This window comes from Xenopus tropicalis, chromosome 6 (genome assembly GCF_000004195.4).
Source record: "Xenopus tropicalis strain Nigerian chromosome 6, UCB_Xtro_10.0, whole genome shotgun sequence".
Taxonomy (NCBI): Eukaryota; Metazoa; Chordata; class Amphibia; order Anura; family Pipidae; genus Xenopus; species Xenopus tropicalis.
In genome coordinates, this window is record NC_030682.2 from 61,878,044 (window position 1) to 61,897,041 (window position 18,998).

Here is an 18,998-nt window from a genome sequence, read left to right on the forward strand (position 1 = left end):
ACATTTAACAGTCCATAAATTTGAAAGCAAACAGTTACAATATGATATGCTGCAGCAATGGGCAGCAAGTCCTTTGGTCAGTCCTTCTAGTGCAAGATCATTGGTTAATCCAGAGTAAAAGAGGTGCACATGTCCCTCTCTTCAGGCGATAAGATCACACATAAAATGGATGCAGGTCATTTCAATGTAGAAATTAACAAACATAGGAAGACAAAATTGCTGCTGGAATGTAAACAGCAATTGGGTAACTCCTTTTAAAATAGCATGAGAAGTGATTGTTCCTTCTGCCTAAAGCTGGCCATACACGCACCGATAATATCGTACAAAATCTCATTTCGTACGATATTCGGTGCGTGTATGGCAAGTCGACCGATATATCGCAGGAGGCTGCTGATATCGGTCGACTCGCCGATCAGGCCAGTTAAAAGATTTTGATCGGGCGCCATGGAAGGCGCCTGACCAAAATCTGCCTTCAGCGCTGAATCGGCAGGAGGTAAAAATCCTATTGTTTCTACCTCCTTATCTGCCATTTCAGCCCTGAACGGTTTGTGGCTGATTGTACGATCTTTCGTGCGACCGATGGTTACACGAAAGATCGCAAATCGCCACGTGTGTGGCCATCTTAAAACCCTCTACACTACTACTGGATATCTAAACAATGCTTGTCAGGTCCAATCAGTTAATTATACAAATGGATTGGACTAAAATAAAAAGCTTTCTGTAGTATATGTGTGTGCCTGGCACCCTCTTGTGGCTGTGTATATTACCATACTGTATAACAACTATTTACATGTTACATCTAATTTCTCTGGGGTCTCATGCTTCTGACGGACTTTGTGCTTACAACCCCCCCCCCTTGTCTTATGCGGGCGCCCTTGTGAATGGCTGGGAAGTGTTGGTCTAAAAATTGGTTTGTATATATATTATATAGAACCTGCATTATTTATTGTCAGGTGATCTCTGAGGGTGTTCAAGGAACATACACAAATGGTGGCTCAAAGTAAAATATGTAAAAGGGCAGTGTTTGTCTCACTTTTTTATGATATAAATTAGCCTTTGGTTAAGTATTCATTCTGAAGGTATACTTTAACTTTAATACATGCAAAATAGATATAAAGCACTATTCACTAAATCAGGGGTCGGGAACCTTTTTGGCTGAGAGAGCAAGGGGCAAGGTAGGGTGGGTGCCAAGGATGCCAAATGCGATGCGGAGGAGGGTGTGGCCTGCACTCGGCGGATAGAAGACGTGTTCTAAGGCTTAGAACATGTCTTCTATCCGCCAAGCACAGGGGGCAAGGTAAGGTGGGTCCCAAGGATGCCGGATACGGATGAGGCCGTGGCCTGCACTCGAAGGATAGAAGACATGTTCTAAGGCTTAGAACACGTCTTCTATCCGCCGAGCACAGGGGCAAGGTAGGGTGGGTGCCAAGGATGCCGGATGCGAAGTGGAGGAGCGTGTGGCCTGCACTCGGCGGATAGAAGACGTGTTCTAAGGCTTAGAACATGTCTTCTATCCGCCAAGCACAGGGGGCAAGGTAAGGTGGGTCCCAAGGATGCCGGATACGGATGAGGCCGTGGCCTGCACTCGAAGGATAGAAGACATGTTCTAAGGCTTAGAACACGTCTTCTATCCGCCGAGCACAGGGGCAAGGTAGGGTGGGTGCCAAGGATGCCGGATGCGAAGTGGAGGAGCGTGTGGCCTGCGCTCAGCGGATAGAAGACGTGTTTCAAGGCTTAGAACACGTCTTCTATCTGCCGAGCGCAGGCCATGCCCCATGCTATTTTTTTTATTAAAGATATGGCAGCGAGAGAGATGCGGCCATCAAAAGAGCCACATCTGGCTCTCGAGCCATAGATTCTCTACCACTGCATTAAATATTTTTAGGACATTCAATAAAACAGAAGAGACAAAGGTGGATTTAATGAAAAAAAATTGTATGTTTCACTTTTTAAATAACAAAACAGAAGGCTAACACAAAAAATATTTGCATTGCAATGTATGATCAAATACAATTTTTCTACAAGTTAAATGGTGTAAAGTTTACAAAGTAAAAATATTTTTTTCAGAACTTTTTAGAGCTTCTTGCGTTATGCCATTTTGTCGATTGCAGTGCAGGAACTAGTTGCCTTCAAAACAATGCAAAGAAAAAAAAAAAAAAAAAAAAAAAAATATATAAAAGTATATCAGCTGTTCCTTTTCAAAGAATCCATTTATACTTCAGGACCTTCACCTCCAGGCACCAGCTAGGAGAGAAGAAATATAATTAGGGAAGTAGGATAATATTTATTTAAGACACCAGCAAAATCATAGTATTAGTGGAACAACTGTTTCTTATCTGTAAAGCATACATCCCTGCGTTAATCACTTTATAGATACCAAATATCCCATTTCCAGTAAATTCCTGAAAATCAACATATGGGTTATCCAACTGCATATCTGTGGGATGTATCCAGCTACAGTCTCCTAGCCTGCCCAAATGCAGCATTATTAATTTTCACTGTACATTATCGTTGTGAACAAAGATAACTGGCCCACCTACACAGAAATAGTTGGCATGAGCTGATTTCCATCATGACTCTTAAACACTGACTTCTACCTTATTCTTAAAAGTGGTAGTAAGAAATAAGATATTGAAATACATTTTAGAATACTATGAATTTGTACCAGGATTGTTTTATCTACAATAAATCCTTATTGTTAACTTCAATTGATACAGACTACATTTAATTAAGGAAAATTGGACTCAAACATTTTAGTTGTACAGGTATATTCAGAAAGTTACGAATTACGGAAAGGCCATCTCCCATAGACTCCATTATTAGCAAATAATTGCTAATAGTGCTTCGCACTAGTGACCTAACTTTCAGTTCAGTCTGTAAAGGAATTAAAGCTGCTGTTGCCTTTCTCCTATGGGGCACTTTGTAAGTCAAACTGAAGATTTAAAAAAAATAAATCCAGAGGAAGTTTGTAAGATATTTACACAGAATTATAATTCCACAGCACATGAAATGTATACCTATCATTCACACATGTTGTAAGTTAATTTGGGAAAGGACTGAGCACGCCTTTTAACATATGTTCTTGCCTTTTATAGATACTTGGGGGGTAGGGACATACTGACACCAGGCATATACTCTGGGACACAAGTCTCTTGCTCTCTCTCTCTCTTCCCAGGAGGGACAGACACATCTCGCTCTCTGTCCTGGAGGGACAGACAGGTCTCTCTTCCTGAGAGATGGGCACACACCCAGACACACACACACATATATGAAACATACACACATACTACATATACTTAACATTATTTTTTATATGCATTAATTGTACAGATTACTCCTGTGAGCTGTCAAGGGTATGTTTGACTGGCTGTTTGTACTTTGCATATAATTTGTAACTCCACACAATAAAGATATTTTGCTATCACCTTGGTGAGTGGTACTTTGACCATAATACTTACACAAAATTTTATAATAAATAGATGAGATTCTACATTGGCGAGCCTGCCAGATTAATAGACACTGGGCTTTACATATTACACATATACCCACTTTGAAAGCTTCATAAAGGGGGGATAGAGGATAGAGTGTGCTGTATGTATGAAGCTTCCAGAAGTCTGTAAGTAAAAGAACCTAGAGCGGATTTGTGTAAGTATCAGAGGCATTGAAACAGGAGTGCAGCAAGGAGTATTCTGCTTTCTGTAAGTATGGAATTTATTAATAATTTGTCAGGTAAGAGCAAATTAGAATTTAAAATTCCAAAAGACTTGTCTGATGCAAAGTTATGGTCGTATCTTTATAGTCAGTGTGTGGATGCGAATATAAAGTTAGATGAAGGAGTGTCATTTTCTAAACTAAAGCACAAAATTAACAATGTAATGTTAATGGTTAAAACATTTAACACGTTAATGTGCTCTAGTGAGAGGGACACTAAGGGAGTACAGACTATCTCTGAAACTTTAAAACAAGAGAAATGTGACTCAGTTAGTTCTGAGATTTTGACAGAGATAGGAAAACATAATGTCAGACTGACAGAAATTGAGTCAGTTTTGAAACAAAGTAAAGTGACACATGTTTCTGTGATCACTAGAGAACAGAGACAGTCCCAGAGTATGCCGGATATTAATGACCCAGAGTTAGATTATCAAACGGCAAAGTTAAAATTAAAAATTGAAAAACATTTGTTAAAAATTGTTGAGACTTTTCCAAAGTTTGATAAGTGCAGGACTTTGATTGGAAATAGTCACATATTTGAGACTTACTGTTCCAAGTATGATCTCTCAGAAGCACAAAAAAACACCATGTTTAGAAGATGGCTGCCTGTGTCTGTAACAAGTCGGTTGCCAGACTTAAATAGTATTGATGGTGAGTGCAATGAGTTTGAAAGAGTCAAACAGTTGTTTTTAATCACTAATGGTGAGATTCCTTCTGTAGAATTGATCAGTAGATTTAAGACATGCAAGTTGCAGGATGATGTTTTTGCATTTGCAGCAATGTTTGAAAAAGCCTACAGATTGGTCATGGAATTAACTGATACAAATCAACCAGCACCCAAGGCCATGATCAATGAATTTGTACAAAAATGTATATTTCTTGATCCTGTAGCTATTGTGCATGCATCCAGTTGCAGTTCATTCCAAGAAACAATAGCTTTTATTGAGAAATATAGACTGGAACTTCTGTCACGCAGCTTAGAATCTACTGACAAGCAGATAGGATCCTTGAGGGAAGAAGGTTTAAAGAAGACTTTTTGTAATTTTTGTAAAAACACAGGTCACATAATTCGCAAGTGCTTCCGGCTACGTCGGCATATAAAAAGAATTAATAATAATGGAGAAGGTCAGGTAAATAGGGATTCCCAAAGATGTGACTCTGGTATACAGACTAGCAACAGCTGCAATCCCAAACTGACCAGCACAACCCATAGAGGTCAGGAGAGAAGGAGCTATTCTCTGTTGTTAAAACGGTTAATAGAAATGAAATCAAAGGGTTAATGTTAACTTGACCTAAATTATTCACTAAAGGTTTGTAACATTTGTATTAAGTAACCAAAGGTTTAAGATTTGTTTTAATGCAAAGTTAATATATACATGGAAATGTGTATTGTGTTTAAATAGACTATCTTTCACATAAACATATATTTAAAGTAGGTCCCATATAATGTTGCCTAATATGGGCAGGGTTATCCCCAGATTAATTAAACAATACTTTGTATGCTGCTAACTGGAGCTGGTAAGCCATGGGATAATGTGCAAATATTGTTTATGTGGGAGAATGTATTCTAGTGTTGCATTTTCATTTCCATGTATATTGACTGTTGAAAAAGTATCCTAAATTAAAATTTAGTTTGCCAACCTTTACTGAATAAGAACCTATGAAGGTTAAATACTGTAAGTCCTTATGATGTATGTGTATTAACAGATGCACTTAGTGTATATTTTTACTTTGTTAAAAGGGAATGGAATTTGCTAAGGTGCTAGAACAGCAATTCCTTGAGACAGCAGAACAGCTGCTGGGGGTCATTAGTATACGGGGTATATTCCCCTATGTGAGGGGGAGGGAATAGCCAACTCATAGTATGATATGGCAAAAACAAAATTATTTCTGAATTTATGTCTCTAATATGTTGAACCTTGTCTTAATGTTTTTCCTAATTTTCCCTAGGAATTATGGTTTAGTCCAAGTGGAAAAGGAAATTGTTATTTGAATTTGTTTTCTCTTTTGAAAGTGCATGGGGAAAACTGCATGTGAGATTAATAGTTTGTTACTCATGTAAACATGTAAACAGATTAACCCATTGCAATATAATAAATTAGACTGTAATTGAGTGACCCAAGGTAAGGGAGTGATGTCCTTACTTATTTTAAATACTTTTGTGGTGTTACATCTGCACGAGGATTGTAGTCACAATGTGTCACGTGGTGTTTATAGGTGCCTGACAGGTGCATGTGAATATGGTGCATGTAGGGATGGTGGTTGATGTGGATAAGGGGTGATTAACATAAATTAATAGTCTTCCCCCTTTGTTTGCAAAATGTTTCCTTAAGGATTAAACCCCATAGATAATATGTGGTAAATGAAGAACTAAAAGTGCACAGGAAAAAGTGTTACTGCGCAGATTAATGTATTGGCATTTTTCTAAAATGTATAAAGAATGATATCTTGCAATTATATTTTTTATAAGAGTACTCCATATACACTTTAAAGATCTTTGATGATTATATTTTGAGATTTATCGGATAATCTGGCCAATTATACGATAAACAGTTTAAAATCAACAGAGATGAATTACAAGATGTATATGTTAATGTTTTTTATGACCGAGTCTATGACCGAGTCTGGATCCATTATTAAATTTTTATTTTGTTATGTATGTACACATTGTTGAATGTAAATTTTGTCAAGGTCGTAATGTCTGAATGGCATGTTTGTCTCCCATTTGGCAACTGTTAAAGGTATTTTTGTTTCACATGCCAGGATCCCTGAGTTAGCTATAGCTATGGATTGTATTACAGAAGTAGTTAGTACCCTGAACTAACTGACAGCAGAGATGTGCGAGAACAAAATTGTTTTACAAGTTCCTTTAGGGAATGTAAGGTGATCCAAATCAAGTGTGGTTTTGATATGGGTCAGCTCTCAGCTGTTATGGTGATGATATAATAATATATTCCTTTATCTTTATACATTGTAGTATAGGCTACAACCAAGGATAATTGAATAAGGGGTAAGAATCACAGCAACCATATGTAATTATCTTTTTAAAAGAGAGTAACATCTCTGAAGGGGGTAATCTTTTGTTAATGAAGCCATAGTCTAGTAACATTAATGAAACCCACATAACAGTTAAGGTATAGTTAATTAAGATTGTTATGAAATAATGCATATTTATCATCTATATGGAGGGAAATAACTGATCTCTTAAGTCATTATGTTAAACCACATGAGTTATTTGTATGAAGTTTATGTCCAGTAAGACACACATTTTTGAGATGTTTTGCCTAAATTGTCATTAGTACCTGATTTATCAAGCTCAAACTAGCAAAATTATGCAAAGAAGAGTTAGTAATGTTACATTTTTTAAATTGGTAATGGGTCTGGAATATATAAAATGGTATGAAATACTTTTGTTTGCAAAACAGTTGGTTGCAGTTTTTCCAAGTTTGTACTTGTTGTTTAAAGCTGCTGATGCCATATCAACAGTTCAAGTTTGTGATAAAAGGCAGAAAGCACAAGTGATGATCTTTGGTATCAATTTACATATTATTATGATGATGAATTGTGGTATTAGCATAAATGAAAAATGTACTCATATGTATGATGATATATATATTATTTTATACCTTAAAGAAATAATAGTTAAAATGAATTTAATCATGTACCTCACTTTTCAACTTTTATTGAATAGACCACTAGACCAATAGGTCTAATTTTAAATCAACCCACATTCATGTATTCATGTGTACTTTGGATACATTTATGTTTGAATGTTTAGAAGTGTCTCTATGTAACATGTTTATTGATATTGTTTTTCATCCATGGAAATCTAAAATGATAGGTTTAAATTAGTTTAATTTTGTTAGTGTAAAATGAGGGTTCATTTTTATAGACATGTTCCCTTTATTCCCATTACAGTACTGTACCCCTACTATTATTTGGTTTGTTTATTTTATTTTATTTTTGTTAAAATAATTTCAGTTTTTAGTTTTTTGTAAATTCATCATACACTTACATAATACACGAAAGCTTATGTTTTATTTCTTGATGTTTTCCAGACAGTAACAAGTTCTGCATGGAATGGCATGGTAATACAGTGATTGGGTTATTATATACCTATAAATATAGGTTTAGTGACACTGATATTTCAGTGTAGGTCAGGGATAGAGGACACATGGAGAAGATTCATCTGTCTGCAACAGTAATGGAAACGACATCACCCAAGGAAACCTGATGTAAAGGTGATGCAGTTGTAACAGAGACTGTGATTTAGGATAAAATTGAGGAGTATTTGGAAATACAAAGTGGAATTTCAGCAAAAGACAAATGGAGGATGATTGAAACTTGTCATTAACCAGTAGTGGACTGGCTACATTTTGGACTCTCTTCTAAAGAGGTTGTATCTTTGCCTGTTATTCCAGCTGGTTTTTTCCCCAAAGACTGTGTTTGCTGTTAAAGGCCTACCTAAGGGGTGTGATGAATCTGTTCTTAAGCTCAAAGTTATTTTTAAACCTGCAACAACTGTGTTACTACTCCCAGTGTTGCCCCCTGCCTGCTACAGTATCTGAAACTCAGTGACTGATATTCTTTTTCCCAAGAATACATAAGACTAAACGAGTAAAGCTTACCCAGGCTACACCTGTTCCTGACTCTGTATAGACTGTGAATGGCCAGGGCCTAAAAAGTGTGTTGGTGAATATCTGTACCAGTGCGGTTCCCTTATTCTCCATAGGGACTCAGTAGCTCACGCCTGAATGGATGTCAAGTATTATTTTGTTCTAAGCCTTGCAAGACCAGAGAATCAAAGGAAGCTCTTATATGGAATGGATAAAGATTCCAAAAAGATGTTCCTGGCATCATTCACAGGAGAAATGTTTGCCAAGTGCTGTATAAAAGAATGGGTTAAGAAATAACAAGAGCTATTAGTTAATTGATTTCTGGACACCTGTAATACTATTGGCTTCTGCTTAGGTACATGTTGGTACTACGCTGTAAAAAGACGGGATAAAGAAGTTACAATCAGCTACAATCAAATACAGAGTGATAAGGAAGGTTGCATGGAAAGTTTAATACTAAAACATTGGAGGACAATGACTAAAGCTGAATCCAAAAGGAAATAAAGTCCATCTGAGTTGGAAGAGACAAGTTTAGGGATAGTTAGATTAGATCTTATATCCTATCGCTGTTTACCATCTCATTACATGATAATGAATTGTTATTACATAATATTTACATCATGGACATTTCACAGGACAAGAGACGTTTGAAGATCTGAGGATTTTTTTCCCATGGACTTTACATTCCTGAGTTCAAAATAAAGTTATGATGTGTTGAATATAGGTTATCCATTTGAGGGGGATTTGTAAGATATTTACACAGAATTATAATTCCACAGCACATGAAATGTATACCTATCATTCACACATGTTGTAAGTTAATTTGGGAAAGGACTGAGCACGCCTTTTAACATATGTTCTTGCCTTTTATAGATACTTGGGGGGTAGGGACATACTGACACCAGGCATATACTCTGGGACACAAGTCTCTTGCTCTCTCTCTCTCTTCCCAGGAGGGACAGACACATCTCGCTCTCTGTCCTGGAGGGACAGACAGGTCTCTCTTCCTGAGAGATGGGCACACACCCAGACACACACACACATATATGAAACATACACACATACTACATATACTTAACATTATTTTTTATATGCATTAATTGTACAGATTACTCCTGTGAGCTGTCAAGGGTATGTTTGACTGGCTGTTTGTACTTTGCATATAATTTGTAACTCCACACAATAAAGATATTTTGCTATCACCTTGGTGAGTGGTACTTTGACCATAATACTTACACAAAATTTTATAATAAATAGATGATATTTTACAAAGTTAGACTTACCTATCATTATAGCCATTTTGGGGGGAATTAAGTGTTAAAAAAATGTGGTGTTACTGTTCCTTTAAACTGTTATTATATTTTGCACAGTTTCCCAACTTTTGTTTTTATTCATTGCATGTCTCAGCATTCATTCTAGTGCCGACATATGCAAGTAAACTGGTAAGAGGAATGGAACAATGAAAGGCTACTAGGAAAGGCTACAAAAGTTGGGTTTTCTGTGGGGGAGAGGTGCTTGCAAGAGGACATGTTAACTCTGTATAAATATTTTTGTAGCTATAAGAGCTGGGATACAACTGAAAAAACAGAAAAGAATAAAAAACAAGAGACAATGTCTGAAAATACCTTGCGGGAATTGCCAAGTATAACACTTATCATGCAGCAAATGATCATAATGTGTGATGACAAGCAATTTGAACTGGATGTTCCTGCATTCATAGGCCTAAAGGCCGTGGCAGACGGGGAGATTAGTTGCCGCGCGACAAATCTCCCCGAAATGCCATCCAACCGGCTAGAATGTAAATCGCTGGAGGGATGGCATACGTGTCGCCGAAGTTTCCTCTCAAGGCAACTTCGGCAAATCGCACCACCGCATATGCCATCCCACCGGCAACATTTACATTCTATCCGGTGGGATTGCATTTCGGGGAGAATAGTCACCTGCGACAAATCTCCCTTGTCTAATCTCCCCGTCTATCACGGCCCTTACACTACAACACAGAGCTTCATTTAATTATTCTGCTTACATGGGGTAATCTGTTTACTGGCACACACCTATTTCTGTTGTCTTTCTGGCAAACAACAGAAGCCTGTCTTGCTTTAATCAATTGATACACTGCTGCTTGGAATGCATGTGGCTGGCTAAAAAATGAGAGTGCAATAGCAGGCACAGATGAGACAGTTGAGAGGTGAACTGTACTATAGAAATACATGGATTCTGAACCCTGAGTTTAATAAAACTAAATCCCCCCCAAGTGATTTTGCTATTAAGGCTAATGCCACATGGGGAGGATTCTCTATCTGCGAATGCTTCAAAAATCTAACTGTGCCTGAACCAAGAGCTATTGCGTCGGCCAGGTGCAGGTGACTAAGCGGAATATAGCACAAAATATCAAATTTTTTTTTTTTTTTTTTTTTTTTTTTTTAAGCGTAGATACAAAGAATCCACCATATGTGGCATTAGCCTCAATGTGCATTTAGGTCAATGGAATGCATCGGCAGAGAAAACGTAAAAATGACCCTGCATTTCATAAAAGTTAATGTACCTGTATTCATAGTGCAACCACATTACATACTTTTTACTTGCTTACCATAGTTATGTTGTTTCCATTTAATAATATTTGATCAAGTTTTGTAATTCGTCTTCCTTCTGGAGTGATTTCACTAAAACATACACAAACAAAGAATGACTGTTTCATGCTTAGCAAAATTATTTTAATTCTAGAACATTAACAGTGTTTCAGTAAAATGAACAAGCTGAATCTTTCATCTGCCCATTGTGTGTATCTCCCCTTCCTCAGACTGTAAGCTCTTCAGTGCAGGGACCACATTCCAGCTGTGCACTGAAAATCTGTACTTATGCATTTATTCTTATGGTTTCATTTCTAAATATTCCTGTGTGTCTTGCATATATTTTTGGTGCTATATTGATAAATACAATACAGTTACATTAAGTTGCCCTTTCACAGGCAGAAAATAACTGTAGACGTAGTCCCTTATTCACCCATATATTGGCCTACAACAGCTTCCTTGTTGATTGGGTATCTGTCGAATATAAATGAGGTCAGTTGCAAAATCATGTCAGCGTGAATCTTCCAGTATATAGGCAACTTTGGACTGATATTATTATGTGTTTTATGAAATAAGTTTTACATTAGTATTATTTTACTTAGACTATAAAGACTGAGGGAAAAGTTAATCTTTCTTTACAGCACTCTACTTTGCATAATTCCATTTGTAAAGATTAGTAACAACTGATATGCTCTTTTTTTCCTCTGCTGACCAGTTATACAGTGGTGTGAAAAACTATTTGCCCCCTTCCTGATTTCTTATTCTTTTGCATGTTTGTCACACAAAATGTTTCTGATCATCAAACACATTTAACTATTAGTCAAAGACAACACAAGTAAACACAAAATGCAGTTTTTATATGAGGGTTTTTATTATTTAGGGAGAAAAAAAAAAACAAACCTACATGGCCCTGTGTGAAAAAGTAATTGCCCCCTGAACCTAATAACTGGTTGGGCCACCCTTAGCAGCAATAACTGCAATCAAGCGTTTGTGATAACTTGCAACGAGTCTTTTACAGCGCTCTGGAGGAATTTTGGCCCACTCATCTTTGCAGAATTGTTGTAATTCAGCTTTATTTGAGGGTTTTCTAGCATGAACCGCCTTTTTAAGGTCATGCCACAACATCTCAATAGGATTCAGGTCAGGACTTTGACTAGGCCACTCCAAAGTCTTCATTTTGTTTTTCTTCAGCCATTCAGAGGTGGATTTGCTGGTGTGTTTTGGGTCATTGTCCTGCTGCAGCACCCAAGATCGCTTCAGCTTGAGTTGAAGAACAGATGGCCGGACATTCTCCTACAGGATTTTTTGGTAGACAGTAGAATTCATGGTTCCATCTATCACAGCAAGCCTTCCAGGTCCTGAAGCAGCAAAACAACCCCAGACCATCACACTACCACCCCCATATTTTACTGTTGGTATGATGTTCTTTTTCTGAAATGCTGTGTTACTTTTACGCCAGATGTAACAGGACACGCACCTTCCAAAAAGTTCAACTTTTGTCTCGTCGGTCCACAAGGTATTTTCCCAAAAGTCTTGGCAATCATTGAGATGTTTTTTTAGCAAAATTGAGACGAGCCTTAATGTTCTTTTTGCTTAAAAGTGGTTTGCGCCTTGGAAATCTGCCATGCAGGCCGTTTTTGCCCAGTCTCTTTCTTATGGTGGAGTCGTGAACACTGACCTTAATTGAGGCAAGTGAGGCCTGCAGTTCTTTAGATGTTGTCCTGGGGTCTTTTGTGGCCTCTCGGATGAGTTGTCTCTGCGCTCTTGGGGCAATCACTTTTTCACACAGGGCCATGTAGATTTGGAGCTTTTTTTCTCCCTTAATAACGTAAACCTTCATTTAAAAACTGCATTTTGTGTTCAATTATGTTATCTTTGACTAATAGTTAACGGTTTTTGATGAGCAGAAACATTTAAGTGTGACAAACATGCAGAAGAATAAGAAATCAGGAAGGAGGCAAATAGTTTTTCACACCACTGTACATGCACAGTAACAGAAAACCACAATTGATATCCACTAAAGGTTGATGCATCTACTATGAATATTTTGACTGAAGCAGCATCTTTTTTTTATTGTCTATTTAAAGGGGAATTTCAGTTCTAATCTGGTTGTTTTAACTTTAAAGTTATTCGCTGCAAAAACAGGTGTACAGATATGCATATACATCAGTTATGATAAATAATTAGAAATAAAGCCCTTTCGATATCTGGAATTGTAGTATGTCTTTGAGAACATATGCCTCCAGACTTACTTCAGTTACATAAAAACGACAGACATGGACATGTAAACCAGCACAATGCAGGAATTTAAATGAAAAGCAAAAAAATTTACGTTAAAAAACATCTATATAAAACGTTCTACATGGTAACTTCTTAAAAAAGTAAAAATATCAACCAGTTTTTAATTACCAAGTAAAGCACTTTTGTTATCACCAAACACAATACAGGTATGGGATCCCTTATCTGGAAACCCTTTCTAATTTTTTTTTTTTTTTATATATAAATGATTTTTATTGATTTTAAACAGAAAAAAATATTCTGTTACATATCTTTCAAGAATTTTCTCTTGTTAATATCACAGGGTACATTGCTTCTACTTTATACAATTCTCAAATTGCTAGACTATATACAGTGATACAGGTTTACAGATTAGTGACAATATGATAGAAATCAGTAGTGGGGTCACAATTTGATCATTCTTTACTGTTTGTCTTATTTAGTCAAAGTTAGTGTCAAGTTATTATATGCAGATTCATATTTTAGAAAATGTACTTCCATATTTAGAGGAAACCCGTTCTAATTTTTAAAAATGATTACTTTCTTCTCTGTTATTATAAAACAGTACCTTGTACTTGATCCCAACTAAGATATAATTAATCCTTATTGGAGGCAAAACAATCCTATTGGGTTTATTAAATATTTCAATGATTTTTAGTAGACTTAAGTTAAGGGGATCTAAATTACGAAAGACCCCTTATCCAGAAAACCCCAGGTCCCGAGCATTCTGGATAAAAGGCCCCATACCTGTATGTAAAATGCAAATAAAATGAATATTATTTTTATTCGACAGATCTCAAGAATGAAACAATGCACTGCTTGGTATAAAAATTACTGTATCTTGGTAAAGAAGTTCTTGAGCAAGTGCAAATAGAATAAAAAAAATCTGTATCCAGACGGAACGGTACTTACAATTCTGTAACATCTTCTAGCACCATGTCTGAAGAAATGAATCAAGGTTAAAAGTATGAGGTTCTATGTGGTTTGAGGAAAAACTATGAAGAAGCACAGATGCGGAAGAATGCTATTTTATGCCATTAAAATCTATGACAAAGATCCCCAGTAAGCCTATAAAGTACTCTGGCTAACTTAGCTGTTGATTGTACACTTTCCAGCTTTGGCCCTCAGGTCAATTTGCCCATGCACAGATGGCAAAAAGCACAAATCACAGAGGAACTGAGAGCAAGACACAGTCCCAGCCAGTGTTTAATCCCATTCTGCTGATACATAAGTATGTGCTTTTGACAATGCAAAACTTCAACTCCCAGTTGAGCCGATAGTAGAAAACTAAAGAATGTTGTACTATAACATCTAGAACAGTGTTTTTCAACCTTTTTTGGGCAAAGGCACACTTGTTTCATGAAAAAAATCACGAGGCACACCACCATTAGAAAATGTTAAAAAATTTAACTCTGTGCCCAGCAGCAGTGCCCCCCTAGTACATTGGTGCCAAGAGCAGTGCCCCCCTAGTACATTGGTGCCAAGAGCAGTGCCCCCCTAGTACATTGGTGCCAAGAGCAGTGCCCCCCTAGTACACTGGTGCCCAGCAGCAGTGCCCCCCTAGTACATTGGTGCCAAGAGCAGTGCCCCCCTAGTACATTGGTGCCAAGAGCAGTGCCCCCCTAGTACATTGGTGCCCAGCAGCAGTGCCCCCCTAGTACACTGGTGCCAAGAGCAGTGCCCCCCTAGTACACTGGTGCCCAGCAGCAGTGCCCCCCTAGTACATTGGTGCCAAGAGCAGTGCCCCCCTAGTACATTGGTGCCAAGAGCAGTGCCCCCCTAGTACATTGGTGCCAAGAGCAGTGCCCCCCTAGTACACTGGTGCCCAGCAGCAGTGCCCCCCTAGTACATTGGTGCCAAGAGCAGTGCCCCCCTAGTACATTGGTGCCAAGAGCAGTGCCCCCCTAGTACACTGGTGCCCAGCAGCAGTGCCCCCCTAGTACATTGGTGCCAAGAGCAGTGCCCCCCTAGAACATTGGTGCCAAGAGCAGTGCCCCCCTAGTACATTGGTGCCAAGAGCAGTGCCCCCCTAGTACATTGGTGCCCAGCAGCAGTGCCCCCCTAGTACACTGGTGCCAAGAGCAGTGCCCCCCTAGTACACTGGTGCCCAGCAGCAGTGCCCCCCTAGTACATTGGTGCCAAGAGCAGTGCCCCCCTAGTACATTGGTGCCCAGCAGCAGTGCCCCCCTAGTACATTGGTGCCAAGAGCAGTGCCCCCCTAGTACATTGGTGCCCAGCAGCAGTGCCCCCCTAGTACATTGGTGCCCAGCAGCAGTGCCCCCCTAGTACATTGGTGCCCAGCAGCAGTGCCCCCCTAGTACATTGGTGCCCAGCAGCAGTGCCCCCCTAGTACATTGGTGCCCAGCAGCAGTGCCCCCCTAGTACATTGGTGCCCAGCAGCAGTGCCCCCCTAGTACATTGGTGCCCAGCAGCAGTGCCCCCCTAGTACATTGGTGCCCAGCAGCAGTGCCCCCCTAGTACATTGGTGCCCAGCAGCAGTGCCCCCATAAGTCAGTGTGCCCCGTGGCCCCCCCTAATACATTGGTGCCCAGCAGCATTTTACTCTTCGGCGGCTTCAGCAGCATCTTCCCCTCACGCGCGCCGCCTCTGCACTTCTGCCTACACGCGACCGCACACAGGCCCTTTTATAACGTTGCGCCCCGTGCGTACTGACGTCACCCGTACACACGGGGCGCAACCAATGACAGGGCCCGGATTTTTTTTTTAAAGTAAAAATTGCGGCCCTGCCTACGGCACACCAGGCAACATCTCGCGGCACAAACAGTGGTTGAAAAACGCTGATCTAGAATGCTGAATGGAGTCTATTGCTGATGGTAAATCGGTATTTTATTTTGGTACATTCTAAATTAGTATAACTGAAGCAATAAACAAAAAACTAAGCGTAAGCAGACAAAGGATACTGACAAAATCATCAAAGCCAAGAAGTGTTCCAACAATTTCTTTATCACTCTTCATAACAATATGAATGCGAGATCCTATGCACTTGTCCACAAGCTCTGCAAGATCAGAAATAAAAAAAAAATTAAGAATACACTTTAAAATAAGGCAAAAATAAAGTAAAAATACATGTTAAAATACAAAAAATAATTTTACATTGTGTATATATTAATTAGGTTTGAAAGTAAAACTTGAACAATCAAAGGTTTCTAAATTGTGGTGGTAAATACTTATCGCCTGTCAAATATTTTTTGAACTTCAGACTAAAAGCACATTTTAGTATAAAAATGTATTTGAATGTACTTGGATCTTAAGCTGCATAACTGAAAGGAAAGAGGGCGACTAAACCTAAGTCTGAAAACCACTGATTTAAACCTTCAGGAATAAAAAAAAAAAAAAAGAAAAAAAGCATAGTTTTGTTTGGTAGTTTGCAGTAGAAAGATGTATTTAGCCATTTTTGCCTTAATAAAAATATGTACTTTCGGAAAATATACGGTTTTCGAGGGGCTCCGTATTGTTAGGACGTCTTATGGTACATAATACACATACCGGGTGCTTCTATTGCAGCAGCCAGTATCAGAGATGAACATTTCTATTTCATCTCGGACACTTGGGGGCTGATTTACTAACCCACGAATCCAAATGGGAAAAATTCCGATTGGAAAACGAACATTTTGCAACTTTTTCGTATTTTTTGCGATTTTTTCGTCGCCGTTACGACTTTTTCGTAAATTGTCGCAACTTTTTCGTAGCCGTTACGACTTGCGCAAATTGTCATGACTTTTTCGTAGCCGTTACGATTTGCTCGTATCTTGTCGCGACTTTTTCGTATTGAGCGCTCGTAAACTGCGGGCAAAACTTTCAGACTTAGCATGATTTTGGAAGCCTCCCATAGGACTCTGCAGCTCCAACCTGGCCCAAGAAAAGTCACGATACTGAAGCTTGAATGAATCCGAAACTTTCGTACTCGGCGCGAAGGCTACGAAAAAGTTGTGACAATTCGCGCAAGTCGTAACGCAACGAAAAAGTCACAACAATTTGCGAAACAGTCGTAACGGCTACGAAAAAGTCGCGACAATTTACGAAAAAAATCGCAAAATACAGACCATTACGAAAAAAACGCATTCGGACACTTTCGGACCGTTCGTGGATTAGTAAATCAGCCCCTTGGAGTCATTTAGAGTAGAAAGACACGGTTATCTATTTCGGATTTGGTTGAATGTGCACTTTTAAAAAATATAAATGGTATCCTGGGGTAAACCTAATGTTTCAGGATTTTTGGCTATGGAATCTAAAGTATGCCCTATTCTGCTGTAACACTTTTTTCAATAACTTACTGCTGGGAGTTTTCGATCTATAGAAGTCAGACATCTCCATAAAATTATACATACCTAGTATAGGCACATTCAAGAGATATTAGGCTTTCTGAATAAGTTGAAATTTTATCCATAAAATAAAAGATTTTTCTGGTATAAATCCCTATAATCATATTTTTTTTTTTTTCTTTTATTTGCCTTTAGAGCTCTAAATCTTGTTCCAGAAGTGGAAATACACAAAAACTCAGATTTAGAGCTCAGGTTCTCAAGAAAAGAATGATGTACAGTTTTCCTAGGTAAACTAAAAATCAACTAGAAAATAATTCTGTTCTTTTTTTATCTGCTTACAATTAAAAGGTTCAGTATAAAATATAAATTGTCTAACGCAGGGCTGCCATGCGGCTCCATCATTTGCCCGATAACCTAAAGCACGTCACCTAGCAGGTGCTGTTTAACCCAAGCAACAGTGCTAACTCCAGGTACACTACATCTGTACTTCACAACCCTAGTAAGCCACATACATATCAGAATTCTACAACAAATATGAGTTCAAAGAAAGCATGTCGCATGAAATAGGACAGCGCCATTGAAGATAAAAGCCAATTAGTAACTGCACACTAAAGGTCTCGAACTGGAATAGATCTAGTCACATATTTCCTAGAGTCCTTACCGAGCGGGAGAAGCTGCGACGGATTGGGAGTCACGGTAGCCGCCATCTTTGATATTCCTTACTTCGGATTTCCTCCTGTTTTCGTAATCTCCCGCTGTCACCTACCTAGAGCAATCGATTGCCGATCTCATTATGCAGTCGAGCGCAAGCGCTAAAAACTTCCTGGTTAGGGAAGATTAATCAACAGACGAGCAGAAAAAGGCCTTATATGGCGGAAGAGAGCGAACAGGGGACGTGGGCGTGGCTAGAAGAATGTTTCAAAGCAATGATTGCAAAAGTTGTTGTTGCGCCAGAATAATGAATGTTCAAAAAATCGGCTTGGCTTCATTGCGATTGCTAATTGGCCGGGTATTTTGTCAGATGTAGAATAACCAGCAGCTCTGGACTCTGTACAGCATATTAACCATCCACTTCAACCACTCACGTTTAGGTAAATTAATAGGAGCCCCGATCAATACAGAACAAATTACGGGGGCCCAGGTGCCAACTTAGACGAGTACATTCGAAGTATAGAACTTTTTCAGATGTTTTTGTATGTAGCAGGTGCTCAGCTTGAATCAGCTCTTAGGAGGCATGAAAGTACCTCTGGCCTGTGTTTTGTTTAACTAAAAGGGGAAAGGATTGCAGTCACTTCTGTACCTAAACATTAGCATTTATAGGGGATATACTTTATCCAGAAAATTATATATTTCTGTTTTAATTTTTTGTAGGGTAGTGTTCAATTACAAAACTCATAAATATTGTTTTATCTTAGAGGACAAGAATTTGTAAGCCACCCCTTGATACTGTACTTTAGAGGCATTATGCTGCTTGCCTGCCCTCCAAGGTGTTGAACAACTGCACAGTTTGCTTGGTTCCTGCACATTACATGAGCATAGTG

The 18,998-nt window shown here is 38.6% G+C and overlaps 1 protein-coding gene across 1 annotated transcript; it reads right to left on the reverse strand.

Annotated features, from left to right (window-relative positions):
* Positions 1 to 1,914: 1,914 nt before the first annotated feature.
* On the reverse strand, positions 1,915 to 18,281 carry lsm5 (LSM5 homolog, U6 small nuclear RNA and mRNA degradation associated). Its single transcript, NM_001142097.1, is given in 5 exon segments — positions 1,915 to 2,244; positions 10,918 to 10,990; positions 14,087 to 14,114; positions 16,096 to 16,191; positions 18,119 to 18,281. Coding segments are annotated over 5 exon segments (276 nt in total). The 5' UTR covers positions 18,165 to 18,281; the 3' UTR covers positions 1,915 to 2,211.
* Positions 18,282 to 18,998: the final 717 nt, after the last annotated feature.